Raw genomic sequence first — 21,272 nt, forward strand, 5'->3', positions numbered from 1 at the left:
AGACACGGCTTATGTTGGCAAAAGGACTTCTGAATGCTATTGTTTAATATATGGCAAATGTATAGGAAGCATATAATGCGGAAGCACATAGGAGAGAGCTGAAAGCAGGACTTCTTGATGCAAGCTAGACTGGTGCTCTAGAAAATTACCTCTGCATTGGAGGGCACATTTATCGAGCGTAAGAGGAATGCAGGGCTAGAAAGGACTTTTTAGAAGACACTTTGGGCCATCATCTTCTCTTGTGGCCTCATCTAGTATGCCTGTGTTTGTCCTGTAATCTGGTTAATGTTGCAGCTTCTATAGACAGGCTGTTCCAATGCTTAGTTATTTTTTACCGTTCAAAGAATGTTTTCTGGTTTTCTGAGATTTTTTTGGTTTTTTAATGTCTAAACTAACTTTTCTTTGTGTATCAAGCCATTTATGTTTTCAGACATTGGGCAGTTTCCTGGTAGTGGTCTGAATAAAAGCAACACTTTGAATGGAAGAAATAGGACAATCCATTTTATCTAAAAAAGGCAAAATGAGGAAAAAGAAAAGGCCAAATAAAAGGCTTGTTCAGTAACCATCCTGGAAAACTGTTTCTACCTCTGAGTCCCTGAGATTGCTTAGGGAAGGTGTTGGACCCTGAGATTCCAGAGTTGTTTTCAGGAGCATGGCAAATTTAAAACAAAAAACCCCCAACCCTTTAATGTAGCCATTTAAAAAATGACTTCTAAATTTACAGGGAGAACTAGTGCTTTCAGGTTGAAGAAACTGCTATCTACTAAACAAGAGTGACCACAGTCTGCAACTTCTAATATTATACTTTGTTTCCCATTACTTTTTTTTCTGCCTTTGGGGTGGTAATTTTCTACAGTGAATCTGACAGCCCAGTCAAAATAATTCATAAGGCCAGTGATGAAAAGTACTCTTTATTTTTTCTGGTGTAAATAATCTTTGTCATTCCTCATCTGTCCTGATTTCCTCCTCTTGCTTCTTTGCTTTGTGTTTTCTGAGTGGTTTTTTTATGTTCCTTCTTAACATATATAAACTCTCCAACTTGCAGTGTGCTTTCTGTTCATTGTTTAAGAAACATAACAAAACCATTGTCTAAACATTGCTGAAGAAATGTAGGTCCTAAATTTAGAAAACCTGTGTGTTACAGGTTTTGCACAAGCATTAATTTGTCCATGATACCCATCCTAGGTATGGCTATAGATAGTAATCTGGAAAAGATGGTGCTTGGCTTGTGTGTCATCCCATTTCCTACCCCAACAATGCAGCTTGCATAAAGTTTGGGTGTGCAGGAAACGTCCCTTCCATTTCTTTCCAGATTGCAGAGCACTTCAGTGAGGGAGGTATTTGAAAGCAAAAGTCAACATGATTGAAGAAATACGGCATGCTGAGTGAGATCCAGTGCAGCAGGGCAAGTACACAGACTCTTAGGAATGCAAATGGGCATATTCCTTCTGCCTGCCAGGAAGTTCAGGATAAAATTCTGCCAGACCATAATGTTTACATTCTTATATTACTTTAAGGCACTGTTCTGTGTTATTACCTTAATGTAGGCTTTGACATATATCTAGTTAATGAACAGAAACTTACATTGCCTTCCATAGAATATGGAAAAGAAGAATATAAAAGAATATATACTGTTTAGGGTTATATAACCAAAGGTTTAATTATTAATTAATTAATAATTAACTAATTAATCTTTAACAGGGTACTAGCAGAGCTCAGAGCTACTGTGGTGTCTTCAGTGACTTCTATCCAATGTCCTATGTTTAAAATATTTTGTATTATCTACATCTAATGATGCCTCATTACTGTTGAGTAATAGTACTAATGGTTCCTCAGCTTTCTCTTTGTAATAGAGGTGTCCTCATCTTGTACTTTTAAAAAACTATTCTAGATTTAACTAGTTGGAAAATAAAAAGCATATACATGGACATGTGATGGAATTTTTTTATTTTATACCTCTAAAACAATTTGAGAAAGTTTTAAATCCTTTGTGGGGAGTGGAAATGGTGTGGAAAAGAATCCTCTTGCTTCAGCAAGGCTATTGTGTAAGTTCATTTTGATATGCTTCATCTGTTGAATAACTATGAAACTTCAGCAGTTTTAAAACAGAATATTGTTTGGGGTATCTGTCCTCTTCACTCTGCTATGAAATTCATGTAAATACTAGTTACTGACTGTGCATAAACTTTTGAGAAACATTCATTGTTGGGCAGAGAATACTTATGTAAATTACAACCCCAAAAAATAATTTTTACACTTCTATGAAGGAAGATATTTAACAGAGTTGGCAACTTTTGCTTTAGCTGCATTCTCCCAACAGACCAATAATTGAGATGAATAGTTCTGGTCTCATCTTTTTATCTTCTGCTCTTGCTGTTTAAATATCAATTCAAGAAAACATGGCATGTGATTTTTTTTTTTTTTTTTTCCCAAGTTAAATATTCTAGTTCCATTCTCTTCTAGATAACTACTTATATATTTTATGCATTTATGTACCTGAATTTAATTAGTGTCTCATTACTGCTATTGTTAATGAAAGGTAGGATTCCATGTTGGATTTTTAAATGCAAAAATATATTATTGTCCCTATGGGAAAACTGCTGGATTGACATGACTACAGAATGCTTAGGAAACCAATGCAACATTTCACAGGCAATTCCATTAGTGCAACCTAATTCTGATCTCATGGCCTTACCCAAGGCTTCAGTTCACAAAAGTATTTTCGCTCTGAGGCATAAGCAGTGTCTTAGTGCAGTGCTGTTTGTTCCAGACCTGACGCTACTTATCTCCATTGCCCTAGTGTTTGAGTTGCAATGACCTGACTTGCCTGAAAGCTAATACATCCACTCTAATAAGGAGGAGAAAAAAATCACCTCTGTGAGTGTGTTAAAAGTACTTAAAGGTAATTTAGTATTTGCATTACCATATTTCAGGTCCACCTAGATGCATTTCAGATGAAGGGTAAACAGTAACAGTGACTGTAATTGCTTTATGTGAAGCAGGTGGAATTCCCTAGTTTCTAATGTAATATAGCCAATGTCTTAAGTTTGATTACAAAGGTTGGTGTGCTAAAGTTTAGGTGCTACCATGTGCTATGGGCATCCACATAAAGAGATTTGGTAGTAACCAGTGTCTTGTGTGTCCAAACCCTAACTGATGGCACAGTAACGTATTACTTGGGCAGGTTTTGTACTAACAGTTCTCACACTCAAGTCTTGGCTGAACTTGTGGCAAAAAGCCAGAACGATCACTTAAAGCTTGTTATATTTCAAGCAGTCAGAGGGGATGAATCTGGATAAGAAACAAGTGTCTAGCTCTTCTCTTCTCCCTTTGGCAGTCTTTCAAAGCTCCAGGAGGGCAGCAGTTACTTCATACTGTTCTGCAGTGTTAAGAGAGGAGACCCTTGTGAGTGGAGCACTAGCCTTGGAGACTTGTGCTGGCTCCTTGAACGCTCCCTTTATGATTTTTTGTTAAGTCATATAAGATGGGAGATATTCCATCCCAGTTCTAGTCATCTGAAAGTTGTGTCTAGTCTAAACCAGTCATCCTGTTTAAATCTCTTAGGTGGGACCTTACTGCATTCTGGAAGTACCTTGCACTCTCACTGTTTTTGTGTCAAGGCAACAAGAAGGAGAGCAGGGTACTTCCAGAATCAGCTTTAGGTGAGACATGTAAATTTTAGGTGGCTAAAATGAGGTAAAATGAATTCTACTGGTAGTCATTTTTAGTCTCTGTTCACACATGTAAATGAGGATAAGACCATATATGAAGGAGAACTATCATGGTCAATGCATATGTGGCATTGCATTGGTATGCATAAAGTAAGGATGGCTAGGCTTTTTTTGTTAGGGTATTTGATCTCCTGCAAAAGAAACCCTTGGGCTTTGTTAGAATTTGCTAAGGATTCCTTTGAGCTGTTTTTTCTTCCTTATCTCAGGTTGCTTTCCACATCACCTCGGAGTCCCATTGATTTGTTAGTGCCTCCTCTAACGTTAAACATCAGTGTGTCTGCAGGTTCTGTGCAGATGTGGACTGTCAGGATAGTAAGTGCCTTTCAGCTCCCACCAAGATTTGGTGGAAAGTAGGGGAAAGGCAGTTGATGCCTGCTACTTCATTTCAAAGTAGGCTCAGCTGGACACAGGAGTTACTAATTTAAAATTTGTGGAGAACACTTGGAATTGAATGAAGGTTTTTGGCTTTTATGGCCCCAATTACTTTTGCTTTTTTTTTCTTTCACCGCTAGCAGCAGTCCCAGACTCTAGTTGAAGACTGAAGAATAAATGAAACTATTTTCCAGAACTAAAGTAATTTGACATCTTAGCTCCTGTTTTACTGCTTTTTTCTTTTTGTCCCTGAATACTTATGACATTTAAGGCTGAAATCATACTATGTAGGGGAAAACAGGCAAATAATCCCAACAGTATAAACTTAAATCATAACTCTGAGAGTTGGAACCAGCCTGCTGTACAAGAAAACAGATGCCATGCAATAAATTAATACTAAGCTGAATAATAAAGAAGATGTATTGTTAAAGGTCTTTAATGCAAAGAAAGTGATTTCAGACTTTCATATGCTTGTTTTCTGTCTTTGTTTAAATGAGGCCCTTGCATGTGTTTTCTTTATTGTTCTCTTTTGCACACATTTGAGCTTTGTTGGGTTGAGAACTCAGTCTCTAGTTGGGCAGTGGTGATTAACTTACACTAAATAGGCAGCAGTAATGTGATTTGAGAATGAAAAGGATTCATTTCTTTTAAATGAGGGGAAAAAAACCCCAAGGTTGAAGGAAATAGTTTACATAATCTGTAAACTAGTTAAGGAGCTGAATATTTATGCAGGTTGAAATTGAAGCTTAGTTGCCCTCTAGGGGTTTTACATTAATACAGCATATGCTAGCTTTTGGGTGGTTTTTTTTTCTTTGAGAATAAAGGTGAGAGAAGCCTTTGGAAAAACTTAGATACTGACAGATCTGTGGTGGTGGAGGCATGTGTACATCTGCATTCAGTGAGTAAAGCTCATTTAGTTCAGGACCCAGAAAATGGAGGAAAGATTTTCAGCTAGATGGTGTTCTTGAAATTTCAGTGTACCAGTGGAAAAGGTACTCACAGTCATCCAGTCATAGCACTGAGAGGTCCCAACAAGGAATGGTCATTACGTAGAAGTTGGGATACACCCCAAAGAGCTTTCAGTCCTAAGTATACAGGAAGACAAAAGGTTACACCGGGATATAATGGTACTGCTGAGAAGGCCATGGTAATGGCAGCATTAAGAGGTATCCTCATACCATGGGAAGAAGTGTGACTAAAATGGCTTCTAAACTAAAGCCACATATATATTTCTCCTCATCTAAACCTTTAATGTCTCCTTTGCCAATGGTTTTGTAACAGATGTGTTGCTAATATTTTGTTGAATTGCTAAGTAAATTCTTTAAAGCGCAGTTGTTTCTCTAAATGTGGAAACCACATTTATGTGATTATTTTTGCTGTTTCTTTCATAACAGTGTTGAGACTGTATTACTCTAAAATCTTTCTGCATCAGAAACAGGATACTTGGAACAGGCAGAATAGATGCAGTTAAACAAGCATCTCCTGCCAGACTTGAGTACATGTGTGGCTACAGCTTGAGGAACAGAGTTTAGTCGACTGTCAAAAGTTAGAGCACTGTCCCTGAGACTTCATTATACCAAACTAGTTCTGGATTAGTGCCAGTAAAGTCTGTGGTGTATACAGATTTTTATGTCATTTGCCCATTAAGCCTTACACTGAAGAACAGTTCCTCTTTTTTGAGGGACTGTCATAGCTGACAAAGAGTTCCTGGTGCATTTTGTTTCGCATTGTGTATTTGTCAAAAGCTTGTTTGTAAATCCTCTATCTGTAAGTGTTTCATTTTACTGTATTCAAATTTATAATCTTTGCTATGGAAAATGGCCACATATCTTAATTTCTTTATATAATTATGTTTATTAATAGCCTTGTAAACGTAGAATTCTTTGGCCTGGTGCTGTTTGGTTCCAACAGCCAGTAGCGTCACAGAAGCATCTGCTTGGTTCTATCTGCTGTATGCTTGGGCATGACATCATGGCTTCAGCCTGGTGCTTCCTTGTCAAAATAAATGGCTTTATTAGCATAGCTCTTATGTCATCAGTTCTGCCTTCTCCTGCTCTTCGATGCTTGATGTTGATGCCCCATCTGCCTGGGCAGTAAATGATTCCTGGAAGCTGTGCATCGGACCAAAAGATGTAGTGGGTTAGAGGGGAGGGTGGGTTGGTTGATTTTAGGATTTTTTTCCTCCCTTCTGTGATCAGTTTGCCTCTCTGAGTAGAAGCACCTGAGCTGATTGCTATCTTTATGCAAGCTTTTGGTCCAGAACGGAACTGCTCTGTAAGTACGGTTGTAGTAAGCTGCCAGTCTTGCATTGTTCTGAGTGGCACTGGCCTCATCTGTTCAGTTTAATGTCTCTGAAGAGTTTGAAGAAAGCGTGTACTACTAGCTCGGGGAGGGTGTGTGGCATGGGGGAGTTCCTGATCAAGGGGAAAATCGCAATTGCCCTGCTCCTGCAGGGCAGCGTGCAGTGCTTACAGCTCATGGAGAGTTTTCCAGGACCTGAACAAAATTCTGGGCTGTAGTGTTTTGTCAATTGAAAAAGCTTTTGGGCAACAGTTTCAAAGATACAGGAAGAATATGGTGGCTGGATTATTTGCTGTCTGGTATTCAGGTCTTTTTAGTTATCTGGTTATCACAGTCATTTATTTAAACCAAGTACTGATTTACAGAAGATGGATGATAAATGTTACACAGTTACTACCAAATTTTCAAATCTTGCTAAGCTTTGGTAGTGTGCTTTCTTGTCACATCATTAAAACTCTTCTCTTCAAAAGCATGAAATGAATAGGGAAGTCTCAAATTCTGACTGCCTACATAGTCAATGATGCACTTTCTTTTGAAAAAGTAATTATACCTACTTTATCACACTGTGGCCACCATTGCAAAGTGTCAAGTTACTCTTCAGTATCCAGTTCAGAATATAGACACAACACAATTTTTTTTTTTTGCTTCCTGAAAAATTGTGCTTCTGGTTCTGTCATCCTTACGAACTCTGAGTAGTACCTCATTCAGCAGGAATTATTCCCACACCTCCACACTGGTATACGCTGAAGGCTAGTAATTTTTTTAAAAAAGAGAGAGGCTAAACATATACTGCAAACCAAGGTAAGTACATGGCAGCCTGTTTTGGAGATGTTGGAATGATGGTGGGGAAGGAGTATAGGGTGAGTTGTGACCTATAAGGGAAAGTCACTTCCTCTTTTAAAAGAGCATAAGTGTATTAATCCTTAATATTGTATCCTTGTTGGAGTGCCCAGAAGGCCTAAAGTTCTGACCCTATTCTGTATGCCCTATCCCACCCCACCCTCCAGCTGGAACCCTGAAATCAGTTTCACTTTTGCTTACAGGATATTTTGTTCCATTCAGAGGAGGGAGAAATAATAATAATAACCACCACCACCACCTTCAGTATTGGAACTTTGAGTTAAATTAATACTTTTGGAAATACAATAAATTGAACTGAGGGGGAAAAAAAATCCCCAAAGCAACATGCTGTAAATTAGAGCTGGTGTCATGGTGGATGGAATAGCTGTGTAATTGCTTCTTCAGGAGTTATATAAATGACCTGCTCTATCTCCACCGTGTGGTAGAAGGACATTACTGCTATTTTTGCCGCTCTCTGAATCTCTGTCTTCTATAAATAGATTTAATTTTTTTAACTTTGGAGTTCAGCTAAGGAGTCAGTCACTATGGGATGGAGGGAGGGGGATGTTCTTTCTTTTAATCATCTGTTACGCTAACTTCTCAGCTGTCCCTGAGTGGCTCAGCAGCTCCCGAAGGAGGTGGGAGGGTAAGCAGCAGCGAGGCTGCTCTGCGCAGCTCAAGTTGGATGGACTTGTTTATGTAGAAGGAGGCAGTGACAGACAGTAGCCATGGGGGAACTTGCATTTGTTCCAGTTCTGCCTCTTCCAGCACCTGGTATGGTAATGCTTGATGTCAGGGATACTTACTGCAGGGTGGGAGGAAAATTAGATCAAGTCAGTCTTAAGGGAAGCAGTTGTTTAAAAACAGTGCAATTTAACTAGGTGACTGTAGTTGTTGGGCATGCTTTACCTGGAACCTTATGTAGAAGGCAGTGCGTGTACTTGACAAGAACATTCTTAAAGCAAGTATCTTTAATAGACAAATCATGATCTACCCAAGTAAACTGTTTAACAGCAATGTGTTTACTTTGCTTAAAAGGAATTTTTTTTTTTTGTAATTTCAGTGCAGAGAAAAGGATGTCTGCTTTTCTTGACAAATCTGCCTGAATAGCATAGCAGATTATCTTTGAGCACTTAAATCTGCCTTGCCTGACAAAGTACAGTCACTGCAAAGCCTTATACGTAATAGTTGTGCCCTTGCTATTTCTGCCCTGTCTTCTGAGGACAACCCTCTTCTTTGTACTGCTGTGCTCTGGGTTTCTTGCTTAGTCAGGGGCAGGAGGACTTGTCTCTTAGCTCTTGAAGAGCTGCGTTGCTGAACTTCGTAAATGTGACAGTGTACTATATTTCTGTGTGTTTGGGGTAAAATACACACATGTGTGTGTGTGCATGTATATACACACATGTGTAGATATGTGTGTATACACATGCATACAAAAAATGCTGACAAATCTTGAAATCCAGGATGAGAGATCAGATCAGGTCAAGCTTGTGCCCACTACATGAAAGCTAACAAGTAGATATTCCTCTGTGCCAAAGCTCCATTTGCTGTTGAAGTCCAAGTTCTGTTGAAATTCTAGTGACTAAAGGCATATTACTAACAAATTGTGTCTACCACAGCATTTCGTCAGCGTTCAGCAATAGTCAGGAAAGTACTATCTGACATTTTAAGGTGTACGTTTTTTAAAAATCTTTTCTGTCTCTGTGATTACTTAAGAAAACATATTCCCTAGTCAAGTTTAATGTGTGCATTCAGAATTCTTACCAAACTGTCAACTAACTTCAATCCTACCCCTCGTACCCCAAAAGTAGTTTTGATTAGATCTCATGTGTGTAGTACTGATACAGAAAGGTAGAATGAGGAGACCTGACCTGTCTTTGTCCAAGCAGCAGAACTAAGACCTGCTGAAAATACTGTGACATTGCATGTGTATATTTTTTTTCAGAATTCTGTTTTGTAGCTCTAGTTACTTTAATCTGGCATATTTTTGTTACCAGTTTTAAGTATTTGCCTACTTTTGGTAGTTGTACTAATTGGGTTGGCTTGAATTACTGTGTTTGGCTGTGTACCTCAGTCATCTTTTTTTTTTTTAAAAAGACAAAACAATTTTTCTCTTTCTTAAACTTGCTGCTTTTCAGTTTCGTTCACTGTCTCTTAGTCCTCATTATGAAATTAGGAAGAAAAGTTCCAACAAGCTGCTGTGGACAAGTGTGTGTTAATTGGGACAGACAGAAGTATTTCCCTGCTGTTGCTTGAGGTTCCTGGATATACCTCTGACAAACATCCACAATTCTCAGTGGAACAAATTTTAGACTGCAGAGCGTGTATAGTGAGTTTGGTGAGAGTGGTTCCCCCAGTGCGAGCCTCTGCATCATATGGGAATGGGACCATGTCTTCATTGCTCATGGCTTTCTTGGATTTATTTTGCATTCCTTGATGCTAGTTTCTTAAAATCCTCTTTTTTTTTCAGAAATTCAGTCATTAAAGATTGTTGGGTTTGCAAACAGAAAACCTGTTAATGTTTCTGTAATAAAAAGTAGATCAACAGCTGAGCAATGACTTCTGTTTTGAATTAAGTGATGTTGCAGAATCCCTATGTGCCTTATTTGTGTTTTCAGAATTGGTGTGGTATTGTGGTTTCTAAAAAAGCCAACAAACAAAAAACCCAATAATTTTTTGATAACTTTTGATACAGAAAGTTTAAATAAGCCGTTGATTTCCTATATTCATTTGAAAAGCCCCTTCTAAGCCTTAATTTCAGAAAAGAAGTGCTTTTGCCAGGTGTGAGCAGTTGAGCAAAACAGAAACTTGTAATATCTATGCATTTAAGAGATTAAAACTTTGAAGACTGTTGCTTCTAAGTGAAGGTAGATGGCATTTACAGAGCAAATAACTGGATTGTTCTTAAAAAAAAAAAAAAAAAAACAACAACAAAACCCAACCCCCAAACTTTTTTCATCTGCATAGAGTGCCTTTCCTCCCTACTGCTTTGGCCTATTCTACACCCAGCCGAGGGATACTTTGAGGCCAATTAATTTTTGCAGCAGGATTTTGAAAACTTGCTAATGAAAAAGGCATCCATGTTACGACACAAATAACCACAATTGCAATAGTTGGGACTTCAGCAGGACTTAAGCAAGCCAGGGCAGATGAAGGAATTCAGGCTAGCATATGCCTTTTTGGTATTGGGGTGGGTTTTTTCCCTTTCTTCCTCGTCTTCTCTTGGAGGCTTGTCAGTTTAGATCCACTGTGCAAGTGATCGTAAGGGTTTTGAAAGGCATGTGAGAACTTTATGCTTCAAGGTATAAGCCAAGTTTATATTTGATACAGGTTAGGGAGAAACTTGACCTGAGAAAATGTTTTTCATTAATGTAGACTTTCTGGCACCTTTTTCTGAAGCAGCTATTAGTGGCTTCTGAGAAAGATGGTATACAGGACAAACGGGCCCTTTGTCCGATTCAGTATGTTATTGTCTCATCTCTAATTGTAAGTGTCCCATAAAGCAAAGTCTTCAGATTTGTTTCTAGGATATTGATAACACACATTCTTGACCCCAAGGCAATGCATTTAGAGAAACAGTTTCTAGTTTTTTGGGAAACACTCTTCCTCTGCGGATCACAGTTGTGCTATCTGCCTTCCTGATGATTCTCTCCTGCTGTATGTTCACCTCTCAATCATGAGACGAATGACTTTTCAGCATTTCATACTGGAGTGCAAGAGATGCTGTAGTCTACTGGAGGATCCTCTGCATGTATACTTTGAGACAAAGCTGGTTTTCCGTGCTGAGAGTGCCCTGGAAAAGATTGGGCAAGAGGAGAGATCTTTTAACACAGTGAACATCCCTTCCCTAAAATTTCTGGATTCCTGGAATTGTCTCTCCTCCCCAGTCCTGCGTTGTGTGCTACCATATATTGATCGTCTGCCCCAGGACAGATGCCCCCAGCAGTATGTTGGAGTTACAAAAGCTGAAATGGATCAGCCTTTTGGGGGGGGTGATGATGGGCAGGAAAATGGAAACTATATGATTATTTTTATTTTATAGCAAATGAGTATTTGTAGAGACAAAGTATTTGATCTGATAACAAAGGTTCACTTGGAAGAATCAAGGTTATTTTATGTCAATTTTCTCTTTGCCCTATATAAGATGCATTTAATTATTTCATGCTATCTCCCTCTATTCAAATTAATCTGTCTTATATATATTGTTGCTCAAATTAGAATAATTCTTTAATCAGCTGTGTTATGCATGCCATAGTAGACTAGAATAGGAAAGCTACTCCTGGCATACTGACGATGCATGTATTTTATTTGTTATTGTAATTTAAAAGTAAAATCAGAAATATTGATTTCTACTTGACTGGAGAGATGATTTAGTTTGAATATCAGACTGATCTTAATCAGGTGAGAATTAATTGAGTTGGAGGTATTAGATATTCAGTGATGTTAACTGAACCATGATCAATCTACAGAGAAGCTTTCTTTTGTACTGTGTTGGAAATACCAAATAGCTCGTACTCTACAATGTAAAACAATCTTTTCATGTTCATCCTACTACTTCCTCTGGCTCATTAAATGCACCAGTAATCTGTTCTGTGCATACTGAGTAATCTTCAAAGTAACAAGCTAATAAATCACAATTTAATACAAAATTGAAAGCCTAATAACTTTGCCATAAAATGTTGCTGATAATGTTTTATATAATTTTAATGTTTTTGTACACATTTTAGAAACATAGATTTAAAAATGTCCTTGTTTACATTTTAAAGGGAACAGTTTCCTCCTCCTTCCACCATCACCCCCCAAATCCCCATTGTTACTTGGGCATTTTTTCTCCACCCAGTGGTACAGCTTAAGGAATGACCCAAACATTGGACAAAACTATTACCTTTTTTGTGTAAAGAAAAAAACCTGCCCCAGGAATAGAGCATAAGCCTGGTCTGGATCATGATACAAGCATTTTTTTATTTTAAGAGTGTGATAGCAGTATCATAAGTGTTGAGAAAATATAAATGGTGAGATAACACCTCTGTAGGACTTTCTCTTAAGTAGTAAAATTGTAAAGTCTTTAAATAAACTAGAGCCAGACCTGAGAGGATCAATTTATCTTGATAATGGGGAATATTTCATTTATTTTGTGTACAAGAACATCTGCAAAATAGATACATAATGAATTGCACAACACTTTGCAATATGAATCAATAGGAAAGTGCCAAGTGTTGTTATAATCTGAATCTGCAAAAAATGAACTTTGAGAAATAGCCTTTATGCTACATACAGTTCATACACTGAAAATAATGATGATCCCTTGGCACAGGTTCCATGCAGCTGGTTGTCTAGAGACAAGTCCCAAAGACTTATTATTCTTCTCTTGCTTTGCACATGGACAGACTTTCAGGTTTGCGCAAAGAAATAATTAAGTATCTAATATTTTTAAATATTTCAAGTAAAAAAAAATACTTAAAACTCCCCTACAAATATAATCTGCTTGCTTTATTAAATCACAAAAATTTAAAAGCTTTCTGATTAGTTTTAATGATTGGAGCAGAGCATTACCATTTTTTCCATAAAGTTTTTCCTTTTTATATATATATATATGTAACTGTGCGTCCACTTAGACACAGCCTATGGCATGGAGAAGAGCCTATGGGGCCTAACCTATGTCAGATATGATGTCATGAACCGTAACTGCTGCAGGTGAAAGAGGGATCCATAGTCAGTTTCCATGGTAACGGGTAGACACCTGCAGCTCTTTGACGCAGTTCTGGATCTGTCCTTATCTGTGCTTCGAGCATTCAGTAGCTGTCCTGGCAAAGCCTCATCAGGGTTCATTTTATGGACAGCAAGCTTTCTTTTTCCCTTTCTAACAAGGCATTTTCACTCCTGTTGTGTTGAGCTCTGTCGCTCATTTTATTTAGGTTGTATTTGTAAATATTGGGGATAACTTTTATTGTTTCTTTGAAACATTTCTTTCTGTTGTGTTACAGCCTGAACTGAATTTGCAGACTGGCCCAAATTTGCATTTAATTTTGCTGCTGCCTGAGGTTCTCGTTTGGTAGCTTGCAGCTTGCAAGGAGAAAGAAAACATTGTATCAGCCCATGAGCTTGTAAAGTTGTGGAAGGCCATTTGCTAAAGTTGTAAAGATTGGATGATGTGCAAGATTTCTAAAAGACCAGGTCTGCTCTGACAGAGCAATTGTTCTTTGTATCACGTGCAGTATCAGGAAGCAGGTTCGTTTTGAGTGTGAGACCTGGTTCCCTAGCATTCTGATTACCACTTGTAGCTATTGAAGTGTTCAATTACAATGGGTTTGTAATCAGATCCTTTTTATCTGCTCCTTTTGTGGTATCTTGCCTATGCACCCTGAAGCTTTGGTCTACAATGCGGATATTGCTCGTGTGAAGAATGAGTGGTGATTGTCAAGATTATGGCGATGGAGATTAATTCTTGGTTTGAGATTATATCTGGAACTATTGTGCACTATTTCTGAGATTGTTCTCCAAACCAGTATTTAACACTCTTTGTGCTGCTCAACATTGAGATGTTTTGTTTCTTGAAAGAGTTGTGAGCAAGACAGGGCACAATTAAAAATAAACCAACGTGCTCCAGACTCCCGTAAGGTTTCTGGTAAACGTTTATAACTAAACATATCTTGCAGCACACTCCTTAGGTGACTGCCAAAGGGATTTTGAAATGCTGGAAGTAAGGGGAGAGATGGATGATCAAATTCTGTGTGCTCATATGAGGACGCCCAATATGCTTTAACCTGCTCTTTTTTTCCCCCGTCTGTTGTTAAGCATCAGCAATGTTAAAGCTAGATAGCTGGAAGCAGTTTTACCGCTTTGCAACAGTGCCTGGCCGTGTACCGCAACCGTGGCCTCCTGAAGCCAGGGAATGCTTGCAGTTGCAGTTCAGGTTTTGTTCACTGGCACATCACACCTTGAACCAATCAAGACTGGTGAGCTAACAAGTGAGAGGGACCTCCTGTTGTCTTCAGTGATTTTTTTACTTCACAGCTTCCTGAAGGAATGATTGCTGAAAAAAAACCCAGCACAGCACTTAAGAAAGTGCCTGTAGAGAGTAGAAATCAAACTGGTCACTAAACAAACCATAAGCTTTCACAGGCTTATGATGTTTTTCCCAGAAAAACAAAGGACATTTTTAGAAATGTGACAATAGAGATGATTTTTCTGAGATACTGATGTAGGGACACTCAATGTAAGCAGTCCAGGAAACAAGAGAAGAAACATCAGATTCACCTTTAAAAGCCAAATAAACATTTTGATAATATCACAATTCTCCTATTGTTCAGAGTGTACACTGCTTCGTAAACTTTAGGTATTCAGAAGCATCCTCGAGGTTGCGCATGTGTATTCGGATGATTTTAGGTCTAAACTGAAACACATACCAGACAAGATCTTAGAAATTGAGTATGGTTATTCATAGATGCCTTTGAGGACAGGTTACAATGTCTTCCCAACTAGTAATTAACTAGTTTAAACACATTTTTTTCATACTTTCATCCGGTACATTTTCAAGTGGCATGTGGTGATGTTACCAGTGTATAACATCAGGTGCTGTGCTGAAGCACGTTTAAGTGTTCATCAATATGTTCATCAAGACGTCCATTCTTTGCAGTTTTGCAAAGGTACATGTAAGTTTGGCAGTGTGAGGACACTTAAGGCTGTCATCAACACTTTCAGCACACTGATTTTTTTTGTAAGTTATTTTATCAAAAGCCTAATTAATATAGCCATGGGCAAGCAGATTAGGCTCACCTAGGGGTTGCTTGCAGCTGTTGGTCACTTTCTCCTTTAAGTCTTGTTAGTAGTGTCCAGGATACTAGAAGGTGGATTTTGTTCCACTGAGGTCTGCGATTACTTGATGCCCATTTCAGTGACCGTCTTCTATGAGCACAGGACAGGACTGCTGCTTTTATAGGCACAAATCTCTGTTTTCTTGTTGATTCAAGTTTTGATGTAATAGAAGTTTCATCAGCATACAGGATCAACAGTTACTTAGTAGGCAAATCTGAAACTTCAGCTAAATGTCTTGAAAACATACAAGGGCAAGTACAAGAGTACAGTTGGTATGTTTAACAGTCGTGCCCGCATTTTCACATGGTCAATAACTTGCAGGTGTTTGAGGTGCCTGTTTGATGCCCAGCATGACTTCAGAAGGTATATCTATACAGTAAGCTTAAAGAATGGAAGTGATACAAAAATTGCTATTTCTGTAAATATTACATATTTGATTGCTGTGTACAAGAAGGGGAAGATTCTAGTGTGAGTACATGAAGTACAAGGTTTTGGACAAAACAGAGTAAGAGCAATGCATTGAGCATATATATATATAGACAATATTCAATGTGCATATACTGAATGTACGTAAACATACTCAATGTACAAATACATTGAGTATAGATAACATGATTTACCATTGTATGATGTAGCATCTTTAAGTTTTGATGTTACTGGATTAGCTGTTTTGCTAAAGATGTTCAAGAATATAACAGTTTCTGTATGCCCTAAATTTGTTGGATATTAAATCACTTCCAGGAAGAGAAGAGGAGAAATGGATGGAACTCTGGAAGGGGACACAGTAGAACTGACTTTGTTCTTGACCTGGCTACCGGTTGATCTTGGACAACTGGCTTTCTCTTTCTTTCTTTCTTTTTCACCTGTTAAACACAGATGATTACTAACTCAGGCCCCATATAACAAAACAGTTTGAAATCTCCTGATAGGAATAACAGCTAATTCTTACCTAGTTTTATTATGTAGTGAAACATCTGCACAGGGTGCTGGTAACAATGAGACATGATTTTAGCTACTCCCAGATAAAAAATATACCCTTAACCATGACTTTGCTTCCCCTCCAGTCCCCAAAGCTATTTGTTTCAGTATCTCACTGACTTGGTTTTAAGTCTTCAGACCCTTAAGACTGACCAAGTACTTTCACTTCATTGACCAAACAGATGCAAGATCGTTTCTCTTGGGAGGAGACAGATCATTGTCTCTCCTCCATTTTATATTCCCTTGTTAATGCCAGAGATCATGATCCCAGAAATCTAGATGATCATCAGTATTTTTGTGGGTAATGCTCTTTACTTGCCATCTGGACTTCGAAGAAACTCCATATTGAAGAACAGCTACAGGCCACTACACAACGCCAAGAAGATACAAAGATAACAGTCCTTCTTGGAGCACTGTAGTGTCATGGAGTATAACCTGGCACTCCCAGCTGATAAGCTGCTGGCTTTCTCCTTGCACTCCCAGGAGGAGAGTTTTTTGGAAACTCCAGGAGAGAACTATGACCTCCCAGTTTCTTATTTCCTGTCCCAAGGGTACCTTCACCGGAGGTGATTGCCAGTGGCATTTCTTTGAGCCAGTATTTGCTGTCAACATTACTGCCCTCTTAATTTGTAGATACAAATGTGCTTCAGTAATTTCAAAAGCTTTCATTGTAGAGGAAACGCTAACAACCCTGGTTTACCTCATTTTTCATGCTTTCTTTTGTTTTGCTGTGATAGCCCTGAGTAGTCAGAATGAAAAGCAGGCACAAGAATCATGGATTTGCTTCAGAAATTTGTTGGTATTGGCAATAGTGGTATGTGTGTGAATGTGTTACATGATACGAGAGGAGAATCCCAATTAATATCTTGTTGCTCAACAAGTGACAAAGACCTTACAAACAGTATGAGACTCTGGGCCAACTATGGTTATATTAATAATAATAATGAATCAGATCTGGTCTGTGAGGGGTTTTTTATATGGAAGAGTATACACATAGGAGGATTTTTTTTTACAATTTCTCATTTTTCTAACTTCAGTTTAGTTTGTGTTTTTTTCTTTTTTCCTAGCATTTACTAAATGCTGTCAAGAAACTGGTCTTCTTATGGTGGTGAAGTGCCGGCAAGAGAACACAGCACTGAAAGATTGTCTGGTTGGCTAGTAAGTCCCTCATGAGTTTTTGTTGGTTTGTTTGTTGCATGGCCTATACTAATCTAGAAATGAGTAGAAATCTTAAAATCTTCTCAAAAGGGTGTTGCAAGGTCAGTGACTTCGATGTATTTTCTGAAAATTCTTATCTTTGCTTTAGAAAAAAAGGTGCTGGTCAGGGCCTACCTGACAAGATTTTATTTCCTTAATAAAGCTGTCCTATGGCTATAAGGACTCTTTTCTTGATTTAAATGTTGATGGATCTAGATTTTCAGCCCAGACAACATGTAGCCCTGTAGTCACTATGCTGAGTTATATATCTGGGGATGGGGGTGAGTGGGAGAAGCACCTTGATACCTTGTTAGTGAGTCAGGATAAGTTTGTTTTGATTTTACTTCTTAAACTGTTTTTTTAAGATTTAGTCTTTGTCCTGGAAGTGTCCTGCTGTTGTGAACAGCAATAGCAGCAGCAATGGGAAATTGTTAGAGAGGTCAACTTGATGCCATGGTGAATTGAAATGTCTCTTTTGGAAGCCCTAATTTATCCCCATTGCCATCAGGGTGAAGTGTTAGATTCTTGAATTTCCCAGGATGAGGGTTGGGGATTTTCTGAGTTTGACTGGGGGGAAAAAGGGGTTGGTTTCTTTTTTGGTGGAATGTGTGTCCTGCCCTGTTAAACCAGAGATTAAGATTAAATGCCTTTAAACTCATGACAGTTATTCTCAGGTATTCAGGAATTGATGAAAAAACATGTGCAGCCAGGAAAGAGTTCAGACCGAACTGCAGTGAGAACTTGCTGGAGTTACTCAGTTTTATTTGTTTGTACCTCCATGCATTAAATTTTGCCTTTTTTGAAAAGAAAACAACACAACACCCCCCAAACCAAATGTACACTACTGAAAAAAAATGTTTAGTGCTTGAATAATTATACTTAAAATCAAAATTATGAGGAAAATTAATTGAATTTCATGATCAAGGACCTGCATGTTTACTGTTCAAGACATAGGGTTGAACCTGTTCCCAGTAGTTCCTTGGGTACATAAATGTAAGTGGACTCCAGCAGATTCCTATGCTGAGAAAGCTATCTGCAAATAATAACAAATTATTTAGCTGAACTGAAATACCAAATGTCTTTCCCTTTTTCTGCTGAAAAGGACTATGCCTCAAGAGCAAGCAGTATCATGAGAGAACGCAGACCAACTCAGTATTTAGAGTTTACGAAGATAACTTTAACCACTTACGTACTTCATAAAAAAAGGTATTTTATTATTGAAGGCAGGCAAATTTTCTTTGGGTGTGAAAGGAAGATCAATTATGAGTGTTATTCATGCAATATCTGTTCCATATTCGAAGATGAAAAACAGTATTATGTATTTGTCTGTCTTGTAGCTATTCTGATCCATTGTTTTATGAAGAATGCAAAACAGAGTATTTGAAGCAAAGAGAAGAATACAGAGCAACTGGAATTAAGAAAAAAAGACAAAAGCTTACTTCAAATGTGTAGTTAAAATGAACTTTTCAAATTTTATATCCAACTTTGATTTGACTTGATTTAAACAGGCTTCAATCATCTGTAACCCTCTGTGTGGAATTTAACTGAAATACACAAAATGAGATGAACGGAGAATAAAACAATCTCTGAACTTAGAAGTAAATTGTTTACTTTTCTGTAATTAAAGATAGAAAGCACGCAGTCACAGTTTGCAAGAGAAGTTGCACAGATCTGTTCCTCTGTCTGGACTTGAGATTTTGTTATCAATTTACAAATGGCCTTTTGGAATTTAAAGCTTGTGTGTAGTTATGTGTGGCAGGCCACACAAAAACTTAAGGGTGAATAATTTAAGTTGTATTAACTGATTACAAATCAGGTATGCATTAAAATTGGTCTGTCTGTCATCTGAAGCTGAGGGTGTGTGGAGGTGCTCTTGATGCTCTTACTAGAAGAGGAAAGTGGCAAATGCAGAAGAGTGTAGCTTCTTGGACCAATTTGATTTATCTTTTTCATGAAAACACTGAGTCATATGAGAGCCTGGTAGTACTTTTGCCTACACCGTGACTCATTTTTAAGTCTATGTTGTCAGAAGAGATGGATGTCCCATGCTCGTGTGTAGCCCAGACTGAGCCTTTCGACTCTAGTGGAAAAAGTCGTCTGATCTAGACCTTCCCTGAGAATGGGAGAAGGCATGCTGAAGGCAAAATCTTTGAGAGCAGTGTCCTCCCATGCTTTCCTCTTTCAGAATGAAATGATTGTATAAGCTTCCACACTTCAGGAGTGAGCGAGTGACCACACTTCTAAAATTATTGTGGGTAGAGGTGAGTAAACAACTAAACTAGGTATATAAGATGCACTTCTTGCAGAAACGAAGCATAAGCAAGTCCCTATTTATAAGGGGGCGTACAAAGGATCTTTTGTATAGTGATACTTGAAGCTGCTTAATTGTAGAACTCCCAAATGCATAAATGGCTTCACTAGAGATGGTGAGTAAAACTTTTTATTACTATTTTGGGGTATCTTTTGAAGCATTTGGAAATAAAAAATTTCTTTGCAAGTAAGGAAAGGCTGCATTTAGAAAACTTACTCACATGGTAACTTCAATGCCCTGATTTTACAAAAAAAAAAGCTTTTTGCCTGAGTAAGTAGTAGGATTTGTTACTTTTCCATTGGAACATGCAAAATTTGACTTGTTTATTTTAGTAGTTTCACTACAAAGCCAATACTGCTCTAAAGCTGTTCAAGTAGGAAATTCAAATCAGACTTTGAGACACGTGTATGTGAAGTACTTAAGTTAACGTTGCAGGTTAGTCCTTGCTTTTTATTCTGTGCCTTTTACTGGAATAATCAATAATAGTGTTGCTTTTGCTGTTACACAGCAGATGGGCTGGAGGATTAGGGAATGCTTGTGAATGAAAAAGATGGGTAGCATTCTGCCTTGTTGGGCAAACCTAAGCGGCACTCAGCTCTAAAACTAACCACCTTAAAATAGCTTCTGTGGAATAAAGTTTCCTACACCTGTCCTTGCTCTTGGCTCCTCAGTTCAAGCGTTTTGGAAGACAAAAATATTCCAGATCAGTTAGTGGGAAATTAGTTGTTTCCCTGTATGTATTTAAAAAAGAAGAAACTTAAGGTAGAGTAGTGACATGTTTTTTTAAGGACAGCGACTGTTCCATTATCCCACTATGAAAATCTGCTACATTTTCAGCCTCTGGAAAGCGAGCCTGAGTGGTTGTAATTTTTGTCAAAAGCACTTCCAAAGAGGATTTGGGCTGGGGTGAGCGTTGTTTTAGAGGTGAGTGCTGTGTGCTGCCAGTGGTATGTGCCTGCATAGAGGGCTCACCTGGGTCTTACTCCGGTTCATACCACAGCTGGTGAATACAGACAACAGCACCAGGATTGGGCTTCTCCTTTTCTGGCTTAGCAGAAAGTATGTTCGGCAGGTGAGGGGGAACCCCAGTGCACTGACTAGTACTGCTGGGGAGGAATTAATGCCTGTAGTGGGACAAAGCCCAGTTTAACCTGCAGGTGTTACTTCCCCACCATTCTATACATGCTTTATGGGAAGGACTGTAACAACTCATGTCTGCGCCGATGACCAGGCTCTACTGTCAAGCCTGAAATTGCATGTACTGCGTTATGCTGTCAACCATTCATTTCTCTTTACCTGCACTGTTGTGTGTGTAAGGAAGAACTGGGTTACTGCAGCTCCTCCTTTGTTTACCGTGGCACTTACCCAGCTCTGGCATCAACTTCCTCTGTAATACACCCATGGCCTTAATGTGATGTTTCCTAGTTTTGAATTCTTGATTTCACACCTTTCACTTTCTTGTGCAGTATCCTGTATTTTAATTGCATTTCCATCATTTAAATAAAGTTTAAATGAAAGAATGAGTACTATGAAGTGACCACCTCATGCTAGTAAATTGCTTTGGTTTTGTTTTTGTCTCGGCTGCACCCTCTCCTTCCTATTCAGGTGAACAGGAAGCAGCCCTAGATTCTGATCAATGTAAGAAAACATCAGTAGTATTGACAAAGCCTTCAGTTGTGCTTCAGCAGTGAACTGGAAGCTTTTTTGCTAGATGTTGAGTATTTTTA

The 21,272-nt window shown here is 38.3% G+C and overlaps 1 protein-coding gene across 1 annotated transcript in view; it reads left to right on the plus strand.

The window, feature by feature from the left end:
* CMC1 (C-X9-C motif containing 1) overlaps positions 1–21,087 on the plus strand; it is a 45,914-nt gene extending 24,827 nt beyond the window's left edge. The window contains exons 3-4 of the mRNA XM_059818691.1: positions 17,105–17,195; positions 18,572–21,087. Coding sequence (XP_059674674.1) covers positions 17,105–17,195; positions 18,572–18,686 — 206 coding nt within the window. The 3' untranslated portion in view covers positions 18,687–21,087. The remainder of the gene's footprint in view (positions 1–17,104; positions 17,196–18,571) is intronic.
* The last annotated feature ends 185 nt before the right edge of the window (positions 21,088–21,272 follow it).

The sequence above is a fragment of the Gavia stellata genome, chromosome 6, assembly GCF_030936135.1.
Source record: "Gavia stellata isolate bGavSte3 chromosome 6, bGavSte3.hap2, whole genome shotgun sequence".
Taxonomy (NCBI): Eukaryota; Metazoa; Chordata; class Aves; order Gaviiformes; family Gaviidae; genus Gavia; species Gavia stellata.